At 43.6% G+C, this 24,356-nt stretch overlaps 2 protein-coding genes across 7 annotated transcripts in view; one reads left to right on the top strand and one right to left on the bottom strand.

The window, feature by feature from the left end:
- scn1lab (sodium channel, voltage-gated, type I like, alpha b) overlaps window positions 1-9,527 on the bottom strand; it is a 29,251-nt gene extending 19,724 nt beyond the window's left edge. For both annotated transcript variants that reach the window (XM_028979849.1, XM_028979848.1), the window contains exons 1-5: window positions 8,998-9,527; window positions 4,428-4,753; window positions 2,469-2,587; window positions 2,275-2,364; window positions 1,649-1,777 (exon numbers count right to left, since the gene is read on the bottom strand). In XM_028979849.1, coding sequence (XP_028835682.1) covers window positions 1,649-1,777; window positions 2,275-2,364; window positions 2,469-2,587; window positions 4,428-4,700 — 611 coding nt within the window. In that variant the 5' untranslated portion in view covers window positions 4,701-4,753; window positions 8,998-9,527. The remainder of the gene's footprint in view (window positions 1-1,648; window positions 1,778-2,274; window positions 2,365-2,468; window positions 2,588-4,427; window positions 4,754-8,997) is intronic.
- Window positions 9,528-11,698: 2,171 nt separating this feature from the next.
- On the top strand, window positions 11,699-23,559 carry cobll1a (cordon-bleu WH2 repeat protein-like 1a). Of its 5 annotated transcripts, none has more exons than XM_028981788.1 (13): window positions 11,699-11,865; window positions 13,338-13,543; window positions 14,210-14,394; window positions 14,618-14,825; window positions 14,991-15,216; window positions 15,875-15,916; window positions 16,105-16,205; window positions 16,744-16,965; window positions 17,353-17,485; window positions 20,466-20,568; window positions 20,813-21,192; window positions 21,398-22,011; window positions 23,221-23,559. In XM_028981788.1, exons 3-13 carry the CDS (start codon window positions 14,318-14,320, stop codon window positions 23,374-23,376), a joined length of 2,262 nt encoding a protein of 753 aa, XP_028837621.1. In that variant the 5' UTR covers window positions 11,699-11,865; window positions 13,338-13,543; window positions 14,210-14,317; the 3' UTR covers window positions 23,377-23,559. The 5 variants fall into 5 exon arrangements, with proteins under 5 accessions (XP_028837621.1, XP_028837623.1, XP_028837619.1 ...); XM_028981787.1 differs by lacking the exon at window positions 11,699-11,865 and adding an exon at window positions 12,461-13,016; XM_028981790.1 differs by lacking the exon at window positions 13,338-13,543 and having other exon boundaries at window positions 20,816-21,192.
- The last annotated feature ends 797 nt before the right edge of the window (window positions 23,560-24,356 follow it).

Genomic DNA, 24,356 nt, shown 5'->3' with positions numbered 1-24,356 from the left:
ACTAGTTTATTCCTGCTTTGCTGGCAAAACCACACTGACATGTCAAATTGTTGTCCTCTAAAGGTATCCTGTGGTATCTGGCACCAAGCTGTCAGTAGCAGATTCTTTAAGTGCTGTAGGTTCTGAGACAGTGCGTCCATGCATCAGACCCGTAAGTGACACACCCAGCCATCCACACCATGTAAAAGGAAACGTGATTCATCATACCAGGCCAACCTCTGTGATCTAGTTCGCTAGATATGAACATAAATGAACATCAGTGGTCACCCATGACCCTGAAGCCCTATAAGATTTTCTTTCCTTGGACCTACTTTGGCAGCTCTGCAGACGAGGGGAATCTTCAAGAGCTGCGGCTATGTCTGGCCAATCCAATTGGGCTCTTGTCAAATCCTAACACTTGCCCATTTGTTCTGCTTCCAACAAATCAACTTTAAAGACAAAACGTTCACTTGCTGTGTAATATATGCCTCCCACTGCCAGGTGCCATAGTATTAATATAATCTGTGTTATTCTCTTCACTTAATGTGATGGCTGATCAGTTAAATACACTAAAGCTTCAGAAACATTGAGCAAATGACATTAAGCAAAACAGTATCTAGGGGTGTGTGATCTTCCCCAAAAAATCATAATCCTTGTAAACACAAAATTTTGTTTTATATATTTAGAAAAACTGAGCTTTGGACCTTGTTCCTCACAAGAAGAAAATAGATGTCTGCAGCTTTAGTACTTCTGTGGTCCTAATCAGCCTGCACCTCATGACTTTTAGAACAGTTTATGTTTTGTTTTTTTTTATTTAGGTTGACTGCTTTTGACAGCGATTCATAAATGAAAGAATCATATGTCTAGTCATTTTACCACCATTACCATGCTGTCACATAACATTTTTGTAAGATCATGCAGGGCAAAGTTTCAGTGGATTTCCACGTAGCTACTGTCGAAAGAGTTCAGAGACCGTGGAAATGGTCATGTCACTCTGTTAAGGGTTGATTTGGAAATTGCAATGGCCTGGATGTTTTTAGATCAATGACACCATATAAACTCATTGAACTTAAAATGAATCATGGCAGAATTATGGAGTCAGATTGAAAATGCATTTCTACATAGTTCAGCGTGCAGCCAGACCACATGCTCGGCCCCCCACACATGCCCACACATACAAACACCCCCCGCAAACACACTTACACTCCCAGGTCCACAGAGTCATTGCTTGAGCGTATGTACTTCTAAAGTTGCATAATCGTTGAAATCCATGCAGTAAATTTTAAATTTGGTGAACACGTGGGTGGCTGGGCAGGTGGGCTGGTGAGTAACTGTGTAGCACTCAGCACTCCGCAGAAGCTTTATCATCATGCCATTATCATATCATCATCATTATCTTTATCATCATGTACTTATCATCAGGGGTCTAAATATTTGAGGAGCATGCAACATTAAAAATGATATGGTGTCAAAATCCAAATCGCCCCCTAGTGACCCATGCTGTATTCGAATAGGAGCAAGGTTCACATGTAAAAGGATCCAAGCGCATGAGCTATGCATGCCTGTTGACAATGCAAGGTTCAACTATCATCCATGATGGCCCACGATGCTTCGGAAACAAAGCCAGGGAAGGACAGGAATCATACTTGGGAGCGGAGGTGGTACTCACGCCATGAGAATGACGCTAAAGTCCAGCCAGTTCCAGGGGTCCCTGAGAAAAGTAAACTTCCCCACACAGAAGCCCCTGGCCAGGATCTTTATAAGGGACTCAAACGTGTAGATGCCAGTGAAGGTGTACCTGCAAACAGAGCATCAACCAAATCCTTAGAAATGAAGCCAGACTATTACAACTTAACGTGTATCATGTGGAAGATTGACAGATTAATACATGATTACAGTTAATAAACAGTAATATTAATATGGGTTGGAGATATCTTGCCTAAACTGCACTTTCACCTTGTTTATCAGAACAAATATCTTTGGTTTTAAGATGTACTAATACTAATACATTAGAATCTTATGGTCTTTAACCCAGCCTCTGGGGATGCACGTGACAGTGCATTTTTTGGTGCCAGTCCCAAGCCAGAGTAAATCGGGAGGGCTGCATCAGGAAAGGTATCAGACATAAAACTTAAGCCAGGTCAGCCAGACCCGCTGATCCGCTGTGGCGAGAATCTTATGGTTTTTGGTTCATTGTTGACATTCATGGTAGCATGCAGATGCATTCTGGGTAGTAATATGAATACCTTAAGAGTCATGAAGATCGTCTACACACACACAGGGATGAAAACTTACTCCACGTTTTTGGCCCAGTCGGGTGGATTGCTCAGTGTCATGAAGGCGCAGTTGGTCAGGATGGTGCACATGATGACAAAACTAAACATCGTGGGCTAAAGGTTAAGGATGACCCAGATATAATGGGAAAACCCACATCACACACACATACACACACATTCATACCGCACACAGCACAAATAGCCAAAGGATATGAATGCACCAGAACTTTAATGGAGATTCTCCTGAGAGGGTTGAAGGGGCTCAGGATGTAGAGAGCAGGTGTGGCATTGAAGCGGAAGATGGCTTTCCCACGGTTTAACACTATAAACGTCTGACACAGGGAGACAAGGGGAGCTCATTTGCACTCACATTATATCCTTCAGCATACACACACCAATATACTGTATATTAATCCTGAGATCAGTATTCTGTTCTTTCTGTTCACACAGCTTCCACTATTTAAGAAACCATGTTTTTATTTGTTGCAAACAAACTATGGCACATACACACGTGGACAAAATTGTTGGTACCCTTCAGTCAATGAAAGAAAAACTCAAAATGGTCACAAAAATAACTTGAATCTGACAAAAGTAATAATAAATAAAAATTCAATGAAATTTAACTAATGAAAGTCAGACATTGCTTTTCAACCATGCTTCAACAGAATTATTAAAAAAAATAAACTCAAGAAACAGGCCTGGGCAAAAATGACGGTACCCCTAACTTCATATTTTGTTGCACAACTTTTTGAGGCAATCACTGCAATCAAACGATTCCTGTAACGGTCAATGAGACTTCTGCACTTCTCAGCAGGTATTTTGGCCCACTCCTCATGAGCAAACTGCCTCTTCCAGACGGCATGTTTCAGCTCTTTCCAAAGATGCTCAATAGGATTGAGGTCAGGGCTCATAGAAGGCCACTTTAGAATAGTCCAATGTTTTCCTCTTAGCCATTCTTGGGTGTCTTTAGCTGTGTGTTTTGGGTCATTGTCCTGTTGCAAGACCCATGACCTGCGACTGAGACCAAGCTTTCTGACACTGGCCAGCACATTTCTCTCTAGAATCCCCTGCACAGATTCAAGACAACCCTGTGCCAGATGCAGCAAAGCAGCCCCAGAACATAACAGAATCTCCTCCATGTTTCACAGAAGGGATGGTGTTCTTTTCTTGATATGCTTAATTTTTCTGTCTGTGAACATAGAGCTGATGTGCCTTGGCAAAAAGTTCAATTTTTGTCTCATCTGTCCATAGGACATTCTTTGTGGCTTGTCCACATGTAGTTTGGCAAATTCCAGTCTGGCTTTTTTATGATTTGTTTTCAACAATGGTGTCCACCTTGGTCGTCTGCCATGAAGTCCACTTTGGCTCAAACAACGACGGATGGTGTTTTGTTACCATTCGTATTATCCGTCTCTTTGATTTGTCATCAATTTTCCTCCTGCGGCCACGTCCAGGGAGGTTGGCTACAGTCCCATGGATCTTAAATTTCTGAATAATATGTGCAACTGTAGTCACAGGAACATCAAGCTGCTTTGAGATGGTCTTATAGCCTTTACCTTTGACATGCTTGTCAATAATTTTCTTTTTAATCTCTGGTCCATGTTGAGTGTGGTACACACAATGTCACCAAACAACACAGTGACTACCTGGAGCCCTATACATAGGTCCACTGACAGATTACAAGATTGTAGACACCTGTGATGGACACACCTTGGATTAACATGTCCCTTTGGTCACATTATTTTCAGTCTTTTCTAGGGGTACCATAATTTTTGTCCAGGCCTGTTTCATGAGTTTATTTTTTTTTTATAATTCTGTTGAAGCATAGTTGAAAAGCAATGTCTGACTTTTATTAGTTACATTTCATAGAATTTAAATTTTATTTATTTTTACTTTTGTCAGTTATTATTGTGACAATTTAGAGTTTTTCTTTCATTGACTGAAGGGTACCAACAATTTTGTCCACGTGTGTATGTCCCTGCATGTGGGGAGGTGTACCCGTGACTTTTTTTATTTGTTGAGTGTCTATGTGCGTGTTTGTCTGAATTCACCAGTAGAAATCAGTGTGTCACCTCACTGCATAATTGACAGACAGACAGACAAAATATTTTTTGGTAAATTCAGGGCACGAGACACATAATTTATCTGCATGCAACATCTTCAGTCTCTTACTGTCTGGTTGCTGTAGAAGGTGTCCAGGTCCTCCAGCGGAGTGGACACCAGGCCAGGAGGAATGTCGCCGTAGATGAAGGGGAGGGACTTCCCTGCCTCCAGGTCACTGTTGGGTTTGGGCCCGTTCTCGTCATCTTCAGGGTCGCTCCGCCTCCCTCCTCTGGGCTGCCGTGCATTCTCCTCAGCAATGCGGCGCTCGATGGCGGCCAGCGACTCTGGCTTAAACGGTCGAAAGCTGTCAGGTCCGGGAGGAACAAGCAGCTGGGCAGCCATTTTCTCATCCTGGTCTTTCAGGGGGTCCAAACCGACTGCAGCAACATGGGGAGCTGGAAAGACAAACAGAATAATATAAATATTTCAGTCTATTGGGTCTGAAATACCTTTCATTTGGATTAATGCTATTTACATTGAATCGCAAGATTCTCATTTGTACCCAAAAGTATAACACAAAGGTATCGCAAGCATAAAAGGAAAGAAGTGGCAGGGACAATTTATTCACAGCATGATATCATTGTTGTGTGTGTGTGTGTGTGTGTGTGGGTGTGTGTGCGTGTGTGTGTAAACTTGAATGTATGTACCTAAATTAGAAGAGCTGAGCAGGATTTCAGTGTGACAGACTAAGTGTTGCCCCATTTGGCAGTGCCAGCTTAGAATGTTAAAAGTGGGGAAGAGATGCCAGTGGGTTAATGGGACAAAAACATTATGACAGGAAGCCCTGCACCAATCACTCCGCTCTCCAGTAAATAGCAGGGAAACACTGAAAGGTCGCAGGGTCAAATCCTGAACCCTCAACTAATACATACTAATACATCACAAGAAACCAACATCTTTGTTACATTACATATTTTGTATAATTCCAGAATCTTATCAACATGGTAAAATAATTTGTTGCAATATGTATTGCATAATAAAGATGAACTGTCCGTGGTGCTGAGTTAAAAAAAAGCAGAATATATATTTTTTAAAATATCATTTTAGATACTATCACTTAACAAAACATATCCTAATGTCACTCCATGGTGCTGAAGCTGGTTTGTTTCCCTTTTGAGGTCTAAAGTGTTGATTAGATGACCTATTAGAATGAAATTATTCGCTCCACCCATGTCTATTTTTTGCTGTTGTTTCCATTGCCCTGGTTTGACTGATAGAAACGTTCTCCTTCCTCCTCCCCCATTCCATATGAGACCTATATCTGCCCTAGGGACCCTCCATCATTCCTACTTCAGCACTGAAGCTGATTGGCCCCTGAATCAAGAACCAAGCCGGTAATCCAACGGGTTAATCACGCTCTTTGTCTTCCCTGGGAGCCTGATGTCCCCTGGCTCTCTCCAGGCAGGGCCCTTCTCGCTGGGGCTTCCTCCTCGTGTGCACTGCAGTGGCTTGGGCGTCTGATGGGGAGACAGGCTCAGCGAGAGTAGTCCATTTTCCCGACATGAGATGAGCAAAGCAACGCGATTGGTCAGGACATCCAGGCAGAAAGGCTCCGCAGGGCGGCAGGCACGGACGCAGTGAGACGTAACGATTAGCCTGGTGCCACGGAAACAACGCAAGGGAGAGGCTGTGCTCCTGCTCTTCACCTTTGCAGGAGGAACCAGAGGTTCCACTGCCACTGGCTGTACAGAGGCTGCCATGCTGGCCCAGCTGGGCTCCAGAGAAGCAGAAACCCTTCAGGGTTTTCAGCTTTCCAGCTGGATTGACTGGGGTGAAGCTATATTGGGATTTCTGGTGCCAGCCATGATACCTACGGTGTCCCTCCTGCCCAACAAACACACCCCGCCCAAACCCAGGTGTGCCATTATACAAGGCACAGCACCCAAGGGAAAAGGAAATAACAAAAAAAAAAAAAAGTAAAAAGAGAGGGAGTGAGAAAGTGAGAAATAGATGTAAAAATACCGGCCAAGGAAGCTTTCAGGCATCCGTTATCAAGGCCAGATGCGCAGCTGTGGGTATCGCTGCTCTATCCTTCATTAAATGTCCTTTATTAAAAAGCCTATACCATGTTCCTTAGCACAACCGTCCCAGTCAGTGGCTGATCTTAGTTTACTTACTTCAGCACCACTGCAGAATCAGGGGTTGGGTCAATTATTGATTTTTTCATTACTTATCATTGCTACACTGATATCTAATTAGATGCATTGGCAAAACACGACGGCACGTGACATATTGTATATATTTTAATGCATGATCAATGCAATGTTCTGGCTACCATCCTACCATGCTTGCGGATCAGGGACCATAAAGAACTTCAAATGGGAATAAGTCTGCATGACGTGCCTTTTGCATGTAGTGTTTCAGGAGTTCATGTGTGTGTCGGGCAGGCTGCGGGGCTTCTCGGTGACAGGCGAGTTGACGGCATGTCAGAACAGAGAAGTGGTGGGGGCTGGGGTGCAGTATGTCGGGCCTTGTTGGACACAGGCCTATTCCGATCCCCCTCGCCAACAATGAACCCTGAGCAATTCTGACCCACATGGTGCCAACACACAATTCTGGGGCATTCTCTGACCTAAAGGAACATGTGCTAGACTGAAAAGCCCACTGCCATCTCTTCGCACAGCTGTAATACACCCCATGCGGGCGCCAACTGTCATTTTCAAGGGGCAAAAAACTGACGTGACAGTTCTGGGGCACATAGCTACTTCGACTCCTTGACAGTCACTTGACAGAATGGCCTTTGCTTTCACTTCTCTTTTTTTTTAAATGTGACCTGTACCTGAAACAAACAAAAAATGTAGCCTACTCAACGGCCCACACGCTGAGCAGACTCAGTAGAAACTGTTGGCACTGAAACCTGGTCTTGAATTTTGGACTGTCCCTGTCCGTGGTACTGAGGCGCTTCTGCTCACCAGGCCCCATGTACTAAACCTCCATTCTGTGTCTTTATTCCATGTAATTACCGCATTAACGCCTAATGCATTTCTTTAAATCACGGACGACTGTCTGTGGCGCTAATCCTTCTATTAGGAGGGTTAGTGTCACATTATTCGTGCTGCATTATTCATACTTTATAAAACAGGCTCCTGATAATATCGTAAAACCGTTTAAGCCACTTCTTACCCTAAAATCTGCCATGCTCGATTGACCTCAACTATGGGCCTGATTCCCCCGAGTGCTGGAGCGGGTACTCCCCCTGCCTGGCATCGCCCTGATAGCGTTGATACATCATTCCTGCTTGATGGATACGGAGCTGTCAATCGCTCACTTCACATTTCTGTAGCTGAATAAAAGCTATGCCTTCAATCAGACGGAGGCTGTCAAGAGAAAATGCTGATATGATGTATCTGCGCTGCCACACTATAAGATTTGGGGGTTTTTCAAGCACCCGAAGAACAGTATTGGTCCATCTGGGATCATTCTGCTTCCCAAACTGTAAATAAGTGGACATGGTACCACCCTGGTGACCAGCGTCTGTCCCCTGAATGGTGCCGTACAGGAGTGGGCGCGAAGGCACCTGAACCCCTCGTTTTAGTGTTCGAGCAGCAGGCAAATGGCGTATCTGTGCACGACACGCGGCCCTACCTCTACAGCTGCGCTTTCCCACACCGAGCCGCCGTCGCCATGTTGACGTTCCTCCGCCGGAGGCGACGTCGCACCCGGAGCCTCCGGGAAAATATCAGGGTCCGAGCGAGCAGCAGGCACACCTAGGCTGATCTCACCTCACGTAGGAACAGCTAACGGTGCATCTGTAGGCGTGCCTCCACCTCCACGTCGAGCCGCGGCTTTATTCATCGTCGTCATCATCATCATCATCATCATTATTATTATTGTTTTAATAATAATGTTGCAAATGTACGTTGGACCAGGAGCGAGAAAGATAATTGCACCTTGCGGTTTTTTTTTTTCTGTTTGCGACGGTCGTCGGGTGGGTGGGGAGGTGGGCACACGCTGTCCTCCGTCAATGACAAACACGATCAATCCCATCTGATTCCGACTTTATTATCAGACAGATTTTTTTAATCAATTTTTTATATATATATATATATATATATATATATATATATATATATATATATATATATATATATATATATATTTTTTTTTTTTTTTTTTTTTTTTTTTTTTTTTTTTTTTTTTTTTTTTTTCCTAAGAAAGTGTCCGGCGAATTGTCGCCCTGAGTAGTACGTGAATTTGGAAGAAAAGCGGGTGACGCCTGGAACGACCCGACCCTCCACCCGCCCGACGTCTGCGAATGGAATGTGACAAGGGACGTGTGGGGGGGGGGGGGGGGTGTTATACAAAAAATATGAGCGCAGAATACGAGCGGACCGCGTTTCTTTTAGGGTCCGAACCATTTTAAAGCGTTCGGGTCACCGCAACCACGTCTAATGCAGCAGAGATGATCCTCGATACCAATCACTGCACCATGAAATATTTACAATTCACAAATGGCGCGTGCGCTTGTTGCATTTGTCGCTGTCGGGGATAAATGGCGTTTTCCATCAAATGAGGGATGCAAGAGCCGCCTTGTGTAAAACTGCTATTAATCAATTAAGATTAGAAGTGACACCTGATAAAAATAGTAGTCGTACTATCTGGTCATTTCTAGACGATTCGCTGCGTTTCTTTCACTCACCATGGCAGTGCCAGTCAGGTGTGGATCTGTCGGAAAGTAGATCCCGTCGATTTCGATTAAATCCCCCTTTTCAGCTCCTTATTTGCATATAAACCTGGAACAGCACGAAGGTTAAAAAAAAAAAATTCTTCCAGCACGAATACATCCGACTGACGAGCCAGTGTCACCAGAGCTCCATTTTAGAATAATGTTAATAATAATAAAAAAAAAGCGTTCGTGTCGCGGAGCTCTCCCGTCCTCCGTCTCGCCCCGCTTTACCGACGCGCGCTTCCGGTCGGCCGCGGCGCGCGCATCCCCGACGCCTTCGCGGTTCTGCCTTCGGGCGACCCGGTTCTCGTGTGCGGCCCAGCTAAAAAACAAAAAGCGGCTGGACTGAGCTCGTACGTCTCCGCCTGTGTGATGCAGCCCCGTCTTTTTATTATTATTATTAATTAAGGAGATCCATAGGCTGTTAATTATCTTTCAAACGTCGTTCCGAACGCCGTTCTCATCGGCGCGAACGCGTGTGCGTGGAGGGCTGCTCGCTGTTGAGGTTTTCTAACACCTGGGGCCCCGGGATCGGCGTCGACGGCGCCGCCTAGCGGCCGCCGGCCGGTCCTGCAGGGTGCGTCCCTCCCAGAGGACTCCAGTTCACGTCTGCTGCTGGAAATAAAGGACGTTTACCCCCTCCAATAAACATTTAATCACCGTGTATTCATACCTGACCGCCCAAACAGGCTAAGACCGCCAACCTCACATCACCAAACGATCTCTACTGCGCTAAATAGGGTGGTAGTAGCCTAGTGGGTAACACACTCGCCTGTGAACCAGAAGACCCAGGTTCAAATCCCACTTACTACCATTGTGTCCCTGAGCAAGGCACTTCGTGGGGGGGACTGTCCCTGTAACTACTGATTGTAAGTCGCTCTGGATAAGGGCGTCTGATAAATGTTGAAAATGTAAATGTTACTATTTTTGGATTTTTATTTCACAGCAGATTGCCAATTAGAAACATTTCATCAACTTTTCTATTGCGTCTTTAATGCGTATTTTTTCATTAATATGGTACTGTACGTGTTTTTTACACGAATCTCGTCAGAGTAAACAAACTGGTTCAAATGTCCAGTTTCTCCACTAAAACGAGAGGCCTCCGATTTCCTGAATTACAGCGCTTTTTCCGGGTAAAACGCGCCGCGTTGCCGTGGGGCTCGCGCTGACGCATGACGCATGACGCGCGACGCGCGACGCGCGACGCGCCCGCCTCCGTCCGACATCCGCGAGGGCGGTGCCGCGCCTCTGCCTGGTGGCCCTGTCCTCGACAGGCAGGCGACCCTTTCCGACCCTGAGCCTCACAAAAGCACGCCTAACCCGCGCTATAAATAGCTCTAAATGAAGGACTGAGGACGCTTCGTGGAACGGGCCGACGCGGGCGTGTGATCTACCTGGCCTTCATTAGAGGCAGGGCGCTGAATGTGAACCTCGGGTCACACCTCAGCTCGCCACCCCACCGGAGGAGGAAAATACAGCTCATGTGGAACACTTGACATGGGAGCAATATTGCAGCCCTTATGATGTCAAGGGCGCGTTCTGTAGGCTGGGAATATTTGCTGAACCGGCGCACATCTCCTATTGTTCTTAGTTTTCAAAGGCAGACCGCACTCTTTATTTACCTTTGCATTTGCAGTGTACCAGAACTCACGCTCAAGAGTTCATTGCTAATCTATAGCCTATTATAATCAGTTATTAAAGGTAATAAACCCCTTCCACATTAAACAGAATTAATAGACCAGACTGACTTAAACTTATTTTTTATGAAGTCAGTGGCTTTTTATAAAATCTGCTTAGCATCACGTTTTATTTATAGTTATGTTTAATTTTTTCACAATGCCATTTCTATCTCTGGACACGTATTGAGTTTCCGCAGCGCAATGTCCAGTGCACATGAAACATAAACATTCTTTTAGATTGTTCTCATGAGAACATTCTGGACTCACAAACAAATCTCACATGTGTTGACTTGTTCTCAGAAACCAGCCCGTTTTTATTATCTTTTAAATGTGTGAATGCTTCTGTGTGTTTGTTTGTGTGTGAGCAACCCACAGTTGGTTTGAATGTGCAGCTGTTTCTGTGGTGTTGGTTTCGCAGGGAGGGCCTGAGCCAAAACCACCGAGGTGAATCTTGATATCTAGATATCTAAATTAGGGGAATTATAGATGCTATATTATCTCTCTCTCTTTCACACACACACACACACACACACACACACTCTCTGGGGCTGCAGTGCTCTTTAATTGGCTACTGCTGGGTGGATGGGAAGGGTAAGCTGATTACTTGTCTGTGGTTGATTCGCTGCAGGCTGGGTTTCCTGATGCTTCTGTTTACACAGTGACACAGACTACAGGGGTTCACATATAAATCGAGCCATATGGCCGCTTCAGCAGAACACCAGCACGTGCACTTCAAAACACTCAGCATAGCACAGTCCAAAAGAAAGTGAGAAATACAGGTATGGGACGATAACGGCACCCTTGGTTTCCTCAGAAAAATGTAAAACCAAAGAGCTCAGAATTAGGATGACAAACGAGAATTGCACGAACAGAAAATCTGTGTATTCGTGGCCGCGCACAACCACAGATGCAACCCCGTGCACGTGGATTTACCTCTGTCACAAGACTGGGCAGGGCCTTGAGGGAGCTTGGTGCAGGATAAAGGAGCCTGGAACAGCCTGGGCAGGGCCATAAGGTAGCCTAGAACAATCTGCGTGCAAATCACTGGGATTATCGAAACCTCTCTTCTTCTCCGGTCTAGTTCTACTTCACTTTCTTTCTAATAACCACGAGAAATGATGACAGCTTTGAGACAAGACACCCTCGGACAGTGAGCAGAGAGGTAAGAACCTTAAACGAAAAGATGGTTTAGTGTAAAATTGGGCTTGGTCAGGTTGGGGGATTTTAAATAGCCTAGTTTGTTATATGGATAATGCCTGTAGAACAACATAAATAATGCATTATGAATGAGAATAAATCTAAACATTTCATGCAAAAATAAGTGACACAATTCTGTTGTGATGTGTGTCATGGTTAAAAAAAGCGAGTCGTCAGGAAAAAATAGTTACTCATTGTGGAACATTAGGTACACATCATCACTCAAATGGTAAATTATTTCTTTGCTTTTTTTGCTGTTATCCTGCACAGTCACATAATTCAGTCAACGGTTCTATTAATAAATCCACATAATTTTTCAGTTTATTCATCGTCCTTAACCTTTCACAAACCAGCTTTAAAATGAAATGACCTGAGTGTTGAGTCTGATCGAACTGTGCGTCTTTTTCAGTTGTTGCCGAAAATGGTCAGAATCTTTCGAAATATCTGGCAACACGGTGGTCAGGCGCATGTAACATCTCACACATTCTGCCTCGGAGCGCATTGCAACTCGCAGTTCGAAAGCTTCAAGGACGCAGTACTCTTATTTATTCGGATTAAAAAGGGCGAGAGCGACGGCGCGTCGCGGGTCGGTCTTGGGCGCCCACTGATCCGGATCTTTTAGAAGTTCCGCTCACCTCGAGGAACGGCTCTTTTTTACACTCCTGCCAGGTGGATGGGAACACATGTCCACGGCTACCATGTTCACAGGTTCGGCGTGATTTGGCCGCGATATGCGTTTCCCAGGCTCGTTCATAGCCACGAATAGGCTCGGTTCACTTTGCCAAGTGAGTCGTTTAAAAAAAAAAAAAAAAAAAAAAAGAGCCGTTCGTTTTCAAACGACACACAAACAGAGCGTGGAGGGCGCGCAGCTGTTGCGGGGTAACGAACTGTGAACTTACACTTGCGCGCGCGCGCGCGCACGCAAGCAACGCACGCACGCACGCACGCACGCTCCTAAAAATACACTACGGGCGTTGTCCGTGATTGACGCAGGAGGCTTGCCCGTTGTCCGTGCTCGGGCCGGGCCGTTCGGTGGTGGGAAGGAGCGGTGCGGAGGGCGCTGCTTTAGGACCGCGCCGGTGTTGTTGCTGTCGGTTCCGCTCCGTCCGTCCGTCCGTAAGTACCGCCGCACGTCTTCACCGGGGGGTACACGTCCGACTGGGGCGACGGGACACCCCCCCCGCAGCGTCCGCTGGTCATAAACGGATCCTTTCACCTGTAGCACAAGATGGCCACTTTTAGCGCTTTCATATGGCCTACTTAAAACAAAAAAAAAAAAGACTTGTGAAAATCACACAAACAGTATCTCCGGTGGGTGCTACATTCTGTTCTGCACGTCACCTTTGCGACAGTTGCAGAGTCGCAGTGAAGTTGCTGAAATGTTACTCCATTCTGGGCTTTGGGCAGGGACTGCATAACACACATTCTGCCCTTCAGTGCCAGCAGAGTCACAGTCACAGTAAGGCATTTCACGCCGGACCACCGCCACCAGCCCCGGCGTGGACAATAGAGGGGGAGTATCCGGCCTTATCGGTTCCACTGGGAGCGTCTTCTCTGAGGACCCTTGTTCTCTGAAAGGGCTCCGTGCTATCAGGGCAGGAGGCGCGCCAGGCTGTTGCAGAACCTGTTATACGGTTCTGATGGTGAGAAGCTGGGAATCGGAGGAGAGGAGATGCCGTATCATTTCAGCTGTGTGAACATGTTTTATCATAGTTTTCATCCTATTTACCATTTCCCTTTTTTTTCCCGCTTGATTATTTGGTGATATAATAATGTGACATCAACGATATGTTTTATTTGTCTTTGTTGTTGTTTTTTTTAGCAAATTCTCATTCGGTTATATAAATGCACCAAGCTAGATTTAATGTATGATAATCAAGTACCTAGTTAGATTTGATTAGATGTATGAATACAATGACAACTTTACAATAAAAGACACAATAAATAAAAACTCTGAGAATACAGTACAGGCCAAAAGTTTGGACACACCTTCTCACTCAATGTGTTTTCTTTATTTTCATTGGTAGATTCTTACTGAGGGCATCAAGACAAATAAAACACATTGAGTGAGAAGTTGTGTCCAAACCTTTGGCCTGTACTGTATATATCTGGATATTTGAAGTGCCAGGCATACCATTTGCGTTATACCATATAACAACTTCAGGCTTGTGTTTATTTGTATATTTTGGATAGACAGTAATCAACCACAATATCACAATTTCTGTCCAAATAAAAATCATCCGTCTGATCGTTTTCCTTTATTTTCAGAGATTTATTTTCCTAATATTATTTGTCTTTCTCTCTGTAAGGTGACTGTCAGCGAAGAGTCTCTCTTCCATTTACTTTTAAACTGAAAGTCACGCTAATTTGATGGTCTGAGGACCATCTGGCTTCCCCAGACACACACATCTGAGGCCATGGAGCCGACAGAAGAGCTGAACCTGAGCGTGCTGCTTCCAGGAGGACAGGAGAAGACAGCCGTGGTTCATGGGAGGTGAGCTTGGGGAACATATTTGAAACACTGGTTCTATGGATCTATGTGCAGATGGTCAGTGTTTTTTTTTTAATAAGATAATGAAGGCCTGTAATCTGCAAATTCCATTATTGAAGATAATCCCTAAACCCAGAAGCTATTTTCTCTCATTCTTGAGCTTATGTTCTTTAAACTACTTTAAATCCGCTGTTAGAAACATTTAAACTCTTCTGTGTTTCACCAGTAAACCAGTGATGGATGTGCTGGTCATGCTGTGTGCTCAGCATCACCTGAATCCTTCAGACCACACCATTGAGCTTCTGTCCAGCAATCAGAATCACATCAAATTTAAGCCCAACTCTCTGATCGGATCCCTGGAGGTGGAGAGTGCAGTGCTGAAGCACAAAGGAGCTGACGAGAAGAGTAAGAAAAGTGGTCCTCACGTGCCAGAGGTGAGAATAATGCATATCAACCGCTGGTTTCAGAAACCTGTTCTTAATCGCTCCAACATTGTTTCAAGATCATTTACATAGAGTCAACATAAACTGAGTTGGCTCAAGAAGCAGGGTTTCCCCAGTAGGAGATTCTCTAATTCTTCATACAATTGCAATTCCCAGGCAACGGTGCGTTTGGTGATAAACTACAGAAAATCCCATAAGACTGTTGTTCGGGTCAATCCCAGAGTGCCAATCGATCAGCTGCTGCCTGCCATCTGTAACAAGTGTGAGTTTGACTTGGAAACGACAGTATTTTTCCGAGACAGCCAATCAGGGGAAGCTCTAGACCCCACCAAGTCACTCAACGATCACGGACTCCGGGAGCTTTTTGCCAAGGACATGAAAGGTGTGTGCATGCATGTGTGTGGCCTTAGGATGATTTAAATGCCTGTGAAAACATTTTGCACAGTATAGTCTCCGTATATGTTAACCGGACAATTGCTATGCACTGACGTAAACTGAACGTGAAGTGATTGTCATTGTGAAACATTGCAGCACAGTGATGCCACGAAATGTGTCCTCTTACTTTTAACCATCACCCTTGGTGAGTGGTGGGCAGCCATGACAAGACACCCGGGGAGCAGTGTGTGGGGACTGTGCTTTGTCCAGTGGCACCTCCGCGGATTGGGATAGCCACCGCCCCATATAGATCATGTACATCACTGGCAATCTCTCACCAGGTTAACGTGCTGTCCCTGACATGGGCAATAGAGAATGAACATTTCATAACATTGCTGTCTACATTTGGTTTATTTTTAACAGTTGTAACGAACGACAATTAACCATCTGGTTTTCTTCAAACCTCACTCAAGATTAAAATTCTGCCCTTCAACTTGAAGAAATAATGATGTGACATTTAGTGTTATTAATGTTCAAAACTGGCTCATTTTTGTTTTGCCAATGTCACCATCGCTATGAGTGTATGCACCAGTATCGGCATGTCTAGACATCTGTTTCTTCAATTTGTTCTTTTTACTAATCATCTTATCCTCTTCCTGAAACAGTCATTAGCGCCCCTGAAGCTGCTGTCACACCAGTCCATAGAGGTAATCCTTTCTTTCTCCCTCGCCTGTTTAATACCATACTTCTCAAGCTGTTGTCATGATGCTTCGCCAGGCGGCACGAACACACAGTCTTGAAGGAACACTCCTGTACTTAATACATCTAATTAGCATGACTAAGGTCTCCTGTGCTAAATGCTGCTATTGACTCTATTTTTGCTCCCCTTGATTAGCGGGGAAAGAAAGCAATGTCTTGCCTGGCAAACAGAAGAGTGAAAAAGAGAAAGAAAACAGAGGTTTCTTCAGTTTATTTAGGAAGAAAAAACCTGGAAAGGTAAGAATAACTAATATTTCTTATTGTTGATAATGATAATCACTGTGGGTTTTAGCTGAACTGAGCCACGGACATCATTTTCCTCACCATGAGACGAAACCAAATGTATTTGCTGGCAAATAGTGCAGATTGGTATGAACAGAACTGCTGCACATGATCCCAGATTTTGGAACACCTGGGCACATGGTATTGTCCAAGTTTCTTCATTTGTCCAGTGCCATTATCTTTAGGGAACAAGCCTAAAGACTGGTAAATTGCACAGCCCCGCCCCCAATGTTGTCATTGGTAGCAGACAGACTAGCCAGACTGTCAATTTGCTGCTAATAACTTTAATTAGTTGAATTGCATTTAAGCCTTAAAGTCCCCTTTGCACTTGCTTGTTTTTCCATTCGAGTATACTGACCGTTTAAAATCAGAAAATAAGATGTGAGAGGTGGACAGTTTAAGATAGTAGTCTGTTCTTAGAGTGGAACGAAGTTCTAAACACACACCATCAACTTAGCCTGTGATCAACTGTGATTCTTGTTTTGTTTTTAAGGGCGTGTCTAACAGTGCTCCTGGTTCACCCACTCATACTAACCAGCACCTGCTCAGCCCAAACTCCCTCAGTGCCTCGGTAAACTCTGGCACGCTGCCCTTAGACATGCCAAAGAAGAGACGGGCACCGCTGCCACCCATGCTGGCATCGCAGAGCTACCCTTCCAACCTGGACACCAGTGAGCCCATCTTCTCTTCCTCTGAGGCTGCCAGCGGGCAACAGGTGGGTACAGTAAACCTGACCGCAAACAGCATGAAGTTCAAATGATTTTTACTCTATTTAAATTTGTAGGGTAGGGAAGGTCGGGTGTGCAAGTCACCAGTATGGGCTCATCTCCTCTTTACGATACAGATAACTAGCAAGTAATCACTTTAAAAAAAAAAAAAAAAAAATCTATTAAATCAATTTTTAGTTTTAACGAAATACGGCCCTTAGTTTTTTTTATATTGAATGAACAAAAAGTAAATATTTAGTTGTATACTAAATCATATACAACTAAATACTTCCTAAATATTTTATGTCTAACTGGGCAAATTTCTAGGTAATACTTTAATATTATTATGCAGCTTCTAAAAAAGTAAGGTGTAGTGTATTTGTGCATGTGTGTAGCCAGTGCTCCGCCGTGTCTCCTCCACTGAATCATCCCTGAAGAGGACCAAGCGCAAAGCACCTCCTCCTCCACCTCCTCTACAAAGCATTAGTGCTCCTGCTGATGCTGCTCCGGAGGAATCCAGCGATGAAGGTAAGTCTCTTATCTCACAGCATGTCCAACTTGACTGCAAGCCCTACATTCACGGATCAGCGCTTGTGTAAACACAGTTTTGCAAGAATAGGAATCCTGACCTGGTTTAACTTCTGCAGCATGGCTCATGCAATAAAAAAAAGATTCAAAGACGATGCAGATAATTTTTTTTTTTTGGACGTGTGGATCATACAAGCTTTTCCTCTGCCACTGGGGATCAACAGTGTATTTGATCACTGACATGTTGTAATACTCCCCCTACTGGTGAAGGAGTGTCTCTGTTCTTTCTCCCCCTGTTGGTGAAAATGCCTGATGTTTCTTTCATACTTCAACATTTTTTTTTAAACGATTAAAGCTACTTTAAAAATCATGCACAAATGGTAACTTTGTTCTGATAAAACATGAGTAGCTAGATATAAGAATAGCCTTGGTTCCTTTACAAAAGAAAATATTTTTTCGGGAAACAAGTCTTTGTTGAACAAGGATTTTCATGTCCGCATTAGTGTACCACTGTCTTCGCAGGTACTATTTAATGGTGAAAGCGCACCAAATCTCAAGATCTAGTCGAGAAGTATTACATTTCTGCTTTTTGTCCCCTCCATTATGCAGACTCATTCTCACCAGAAGGGGGCGACTGAGAGGTGGCTTTCTGTCCTCCGCTTCTCCCCTGCGTATTTTCCTCTTCCTCTCCTCCTGTGGTGGGATGCTTCTCCTCTTTTACATTTCTGTCACTTTAATGTCACCTCCATGCCATCATTTCATCATTTGTCATCTTGTCATCTTGACTAAAGGCCAGAGGCCTTTAGTCCTGTTCCTGGATTCTCCTGTTCTATGTTTGTTTCTTCAGTGGTTTTGTTATTCCAGTCTGCTGCACATGTTGTTACTTTATTAATGGCCGCCTGAGCCTAATTAAATGAAGACTGACTAGAAAAACACTTCTGCCTGGGGAATTTGAGGAACTAGTTGAAGACCTTCATACCTGCTGTTCTTGTTTTATAGATTAGCTTCCTTTGCTTATTTTATATGTTTTTGCTTTCATGTGTCATTTTTGTCTTCTGTTTACTATTTACCCATTTTCTTCTTTGTAGTTTTTTTTTATTAATTTTTTTTGCTCTTCACTATACATAATTTTTATACACTACAAGGGTTTAAATGTACAAGTAGTTCCTATATTAGATTTTATAGCCAGAACCTATGATTCATACAAGCTGCATGATGTAGTGATTGTCTCCTGTCTTTCCACTCAAATTCGTTTGAAGGTAATTATAGATATGACAGGAGAATGACACTTTGCCATGTTACACACACTTCATCATCATGTTATGTTAAGCTTTAAGGCAAGTGAAGGATTCTGTAAAATGCCTTTTTTAAATCCATTACATGGCATATTAGGTGTGAATGTGATCTGTGTTTTTATTTTATTTCATTTTGTATCATTCTTTTTTAATGTTAGTTCTTGTGGTTGTATAGTTTCTGAAATCATTGTCTTTCTTTTAATTCCTCTACTTTCTTTGTCCTCTTTCATCTCCCTGCTACATGGTGTTTTCTCAAGTTTTGCCAAAAATTAAATTCTGCATGGACCTTTTTAGATGACTGCATCAAGCTGTAATTATTGAATTTAAATGTGCTCTTATAAATATTTATTGCACCTTCTCTTACTGCTGTGTGTAGGGGGGGCTATGTTCTATTCTACTTATAGCTTATTATAAAATAAAATAATAAAATATCCTCACAGAAATAGGTAAATGATACAAAGTAATTCCCAGAACTACACGATTCTCAGAAATAAAAGAACAATTCTGTGTGAGAAGAGATACAGATAGAGGATGAATTGTGATTTGCTGTGGTCTTTTCGGGGTGACAGTTAACATGTTTTACTCTTTAGGGAAGTGTTTTGAATAGCAGAGTGAATGGCTGCACTCTGTTCAGACTGAACTGCTCTTGTGTATTTTTCCCCATCCTTCCTTTTTTAAACCTCTTCATGGCCAATTGCTGAAGGCATTGTAGCGAACACCCTTGTCTCTTTTTATAAAGGACACTGAAGGTGGAAGGTACACTGAAGAAAATTCCCGTTCTGGGTGCTGTGTTTTATGCTTGTCATATTCAGTGAATAGCTCTTGCGCTTATTCCATTAGTGTCAGTAGAGTTTAATCTCATGACCGCTAACTGGCCACAGACTAAATATGTAGCTGTGCTGTGTAGTCATGTACTTAACGTCTAGGGCTGTGATTTAATTTATAAATATTTAATGCATTAAAAAATGTATGCAGCTGCATTTTCCTTTACTTCCTGTGTTGTGTCTGACACGGAAGGGAAATTAATCCTAGCAGGAGGCAATGCCTACATAAAGGCTCCCCGATGCCCCAGGGTCTGGATGTCAGATAAAAATATACCACGGTACCCTTTAGTTCACTACTAAATTTTTCGGATGTTCTCATTTTCACGTGTTCATATTTTAGATTTTTCATTTTCATCTCTGTAGTGCCAAACTCTCTGTTTAAAAATGAAACAAAACAAGAAATAGAAATGTGAGCTGAAAAGTAAGAAGAAAACATGAGGAGTGAGAAGTGAAATGGAGGATGTTCTAAAATGTACACTATTCACTATTCTCTGTGTCTTTGGCATCGAATTCATCTGAATCAGCACTTGGGCTGACTGAACTGTTGCATTTACAGGGTGTTCTGATCTTTTGATAAAGTGACCAGATCAGCCCTGCATTATAGCAAGATTTAATCTTCAGTATTAATCGTGATAATATTTGTTTAGTATAAATTTATCTTTCCACAAAGTTTTTGCATCAACTAAGTCTTAATTTTTTTTACGGTGAACAATCCAACAGGTCAGTACCATTTATTTCTGAATTTCAAAATATTGATTTGTTTTTAATTGAATTCATTAGTGTGTGTGTGTGTGTGTGTGTGTGTGTGTGTGTGTGTGTGTGTGTGTGTGTGTGTGTGTGTGTGTTTGCAATTCATTACAGAATATTCAGTGCCTTTGGTTCCATTGGAGGAAGTTCTTGAGGAAATGGAACTCCCATTGTGTCCAAGAAGTGATCACAGCAAAGAGATACTTTCGATTGACAGGCAAGGCCTCTATCATCCTGAATATAATGTGTTATGTGTGGTAAAATGGAAGTTGTAAACATCTTCACAAGTGTATGATTGTACAGTGTTGTATTGAGGGAAAATATTGGATTCTAGCTAGTCTTCAGGATGAGTGGTTTTGACGTATACCTCCGTGATGGTCACATTTGGAATGGTAAAATATCCTAGATCCCCATGTAAAGAAGTACAGAATTCTACTATAACAATAGTTTTACATTTTAAGCAGGCCCTGTGAAGCATCCGTGAAAAGAACCTCAGAAGCTGAGAGTGAGGAGGCCGCTCTAGATGACAAGACAGAGGAGCTGGATCACAGTCTGTCCACCCTGACATCTGTCAGCACTCCTATTGATTCTCATGTGGCACCCCAGCCAGGCTTCGGCTCCAGTGCCTCTAGTCGGGTGCTCAGGAACCATGGTCTTCACAGAGAAGGTCTCACAACCTTCACTGTATTTCCACAGCAGAGGGAGTCGCAGAGGGTCTTGGGGGTACAGCTGGTTCTGCAATATCCAGAAAACAATCAACAGTGCAACTCAGAACATAAACATGTGCCACTGTGCAATGGAGATCAGTGGGACCCTGACATAAAGGATCCTGCCTTTACAGGTATTCAGCAGCAGGTTATGTTGTAGATGTATTCATTTAAGACCCATTTGATTATTCTTATATGAGGGGAAAACTGCAACATTGCACAGTTCCCCAATGCTGTGCCCAGTTTTTCACAGCATCGCAGCTCAGCTGTGAATCCAAACCTTAAAATATTCTTTACCTTCTGCACACAATCACCCATCGTTCCTTCAATCTGTTACAGGTAAGCACAATGGAGAACTCACTCATTCAGCAGCACAGATCCAGGGAAACAACTCTCTGCCTCGGAACAGTGTTGCTCCTCCTCCCATTAAGCCTAAGCCCAGACTTGGTCCAGGCTTCCGGACTGCACAGGGCCACCGGGTTGCATCAGGAGAGGAAATCTTTCAACAAAGAGACCGTCCATCAGAGAGAAGACATTCCCACAATCCTGCTGAAGAAGAGAGTACAAAGATAAGCAATGTGCAAAGGGAAGAAAAGGAGAGAAAAGGTGTAGAACCAGAAAGCAGAGAGATGGAAGAGTGGTTCGAAAATGAATTTCCTCCCCCACCTTCTCCTGTGTGCTGGAGCGAGGATGAGGAAGAGAAATTCTGTGATGAAAAACCAGAGCGTCCTGCTGTCCCAGCTCCTGTTGAAACTTTGCCTGCGTCCGCCAACCTCAAAAACCTGTCATCCTCTGCTTCTCCGCCCACAGCAGGTCTTTCCCTCTTTGCTCTGGCTGTGTCCCAGAGGTCCCAGCTCTTCACACAGGCCTTCAACTCCCGGCCCTCTCCGACGGCGCACCCTCTGAACACCCGCCGCTGGGGTCCTGGGATGCGAGATGGACCTGTAGTGATGGTCAGTACAGGTCCGGGAAATGAGGGATTTACAGTGGGGGAATTAATTATTTGACGAACAAAGAAATTATCAGTCTCTAATTTCAGTGGTAGGTTTATTTCAAAATTTACAGACGGGACAATAACAAAACAAAAATCCAGATTTGATGGTACATGGCCGCATCCATTCTTCCTTTAATATGGTGCAGTTGTCCTGAGAGAAGAACACCTCCAAAGCATAATTTTTCCACCTCCATGTCTGACGGCGGGGATGGTGTTCTTGCAGCATTGCTCCTCCTCCATTTCCATTTACAGCATTTATCAGACGCCCTTATCCAGAGTGACTTACAATCAGTAGTGACAGAGACAGTCCCCCTGGAGCAACTTAGGGTTAAGTGTCTTGCTCAGGGACACAACGGTAGTAAGCGGATTTGAACCTGGGTCTTCTGGTTCATAGGCGAGTGTGTTACCCACTAGGCTACTACCTCCCTCCAAACACGGCGAGTTGAGTTGATGCCAAAGAGCTTAATTTTGCTCTCATCTGACCACAACACTTTCACCCTGTGCTCCTCTAAATCATTTAGATGTTCTGTGGCAAACCTGTACACATGCTTTCTTGAACAGGGAGACCTTGCGGGCTGCAGGATTTCAGTCCTTCACGGCGTAGTAGATTACTAACTGTTTTCTTGGTGACTATGGTCCAGTTCCCTTGAGATCATTGACCAGTTCCTCCCAAGTAGTTCTGGGATGGTTCCACACCATCCTTATTATCATTAAAAATCCACAAGGTGAGATCTTGTGTGGTGCTCCAGACCAAGGAACTCAGTTATGTTATGGTCTTTCCATTTGTGCATCTTCTCACCTTCTGACTTTCTTGAAAAGCTCTTTATTCTTGGTCATGATGCAGAGTTTGGAATCTAGATAGACTGATTGATCGCTTATGGACCGTGTCTTTTGTGCAGGTTACAAGTTGAGAAGCTCCTTACCTGTATAAAATACAACTGGGAGCCAGAAATAATGCTGATTGATAGGGGATCAAATACTTGTTTTTTTATTGTTCTGTCCCTCACTGTTAAAATAAACCTACCATTGTCATTAGAGACTGATCATTTCTTTGTAAGTGGACAAACTTACAAAATCAGCAGAGGATCAAATAATTTTTACCCGCTATGTAATGAATGAACAAATGAAATATGTCAGAGAAAAATACAGAATGTGTTTTCTTGCATAGAGCTTGGAAGGGTGTAAGAATGAAGGTTCACTGCTGACTGCCAACAGACCGGTGACATCCTCAACCAGCACTGAAGCTGAGACTCAGCCCAGACTGCCAAGCCAGAAGCTCTGCAAGGATCTAGAGATTCAGTCTGGCTCCATTTTTTTTGTCTAATGTCAGCCAGGCTAGCAGATATGTATCCATATAAATTTATAATGAGAAATTATTTTTGAATAACATAGTAGTGGAGCTATTTTTGTACATTAACAAGCCAGATTTGTTGTATTTGTATTTACATTCACAATGACTTTTTCTAACAACTTCAATTGTGCTTGAATAAACAATTCACACATTTCACTCTTCTTTTCATGTTTGTACCATAATTATGCCAGTTCTCCGCTCAGGAGTACTTTTTTATGCTCCTGCTGCTAATTCTCACACATCTCGTTTGAGTTTTGAGAGATAATTGCCAGAAATCAAGTTTGGCCTTGAAGGTAAGGTTTAGGCACCAATGCCTGAGTCTGAGACTGAGTGTTTAGTGTGGCCACAAGATGGCGATCTAACATCATCAGACGTGGAGAAAACTCAACTTTCCTCCCATTACCCTTCATTTGTATCTCCTGAAATATTTGAGTTGTTGAATTAATTTTCTTCTCCTGGGTCTGGTGGCACTGTTGACACTGTTCTTTTTTAGCAGCTGTAATGGGCAGTGGTGGCCTGGCGGGTAAGGAAGTGGACCTGTGATCTGAAGGTTGTGGGTTCGTATCCTGAACCGCCACGGTCTCCACACACTGCCCTCCGGGTGCCTTTCAAAGCAGAGGACACATTTCGTTGTGTGCACCTTGTGCTGTGCTGCAGTGTTTCAGAATCACTTCACTTTTATTTATCTGGAACCAAAGAATGAGCATCAGCTCGACAATCATACTTATGATGTGATGTCTCCAACGTAACCTCCGTTTTACCTGCTTCTTTTCACGTTCATCATAAGGAACAGGTTGAACATGATGCAACTGTATGTTTACTCATGTCGATTGTCTGCCACAGTTTGAAATAACTTAAATTTTTGCTTCACTGATGCCTGTGCTGATGTGTAGTAAAGCTTCAGCGATTTCTCTTCAGTGATGGCTTACATGCCGCTCCCACTGTCAGCATGC

The sequence above is a fragment of the Denticeps clupeoides genome, chromosome 5, assembly GCF_900700375.1.
Source record: "Denticeps clupeoides chromosome 5, fDenClu1.1, whole genome shotgun sequence".
NCBI classification, from domain to species: Eukaryota; Metazoa; Chordata; class Actinopteri; order Clupeiformes; family Denticipitidae; genus Denticeps; species Denticeps clupeoides.
This window is presented reverse-complemented; position numbering and strand designations above follow the sequence as displayed.

What these genes read in the sequence shown, in the direction of transcription:
- cobll1a (XM_028981786.1), top strand. Translation starts at nt 14,318, where the DNA reads ATGGAGCCGACAGAAGAGCTGAACCTGAGCGTGCTGCTTCCAGGAGGA. An exon ending in ACAGCCGTGGTTCATGGGAG is followed by an intron (nt 14,395 to 14,617) that starts GTGAGCTTGGGG and finishes GTGTTTCACCAG; the next exon opens with TAAACCAGTGATGGATGTGC. An exon ending in TTTTGCCAAGGACATGAAAG is followed by an intron (nt 15,217 to 15,874) that starts GTGTGTGCATGC and finishes TTCCTGAAACAG; the next exon opens with TCATTAGCGCCCCTGAAGCT.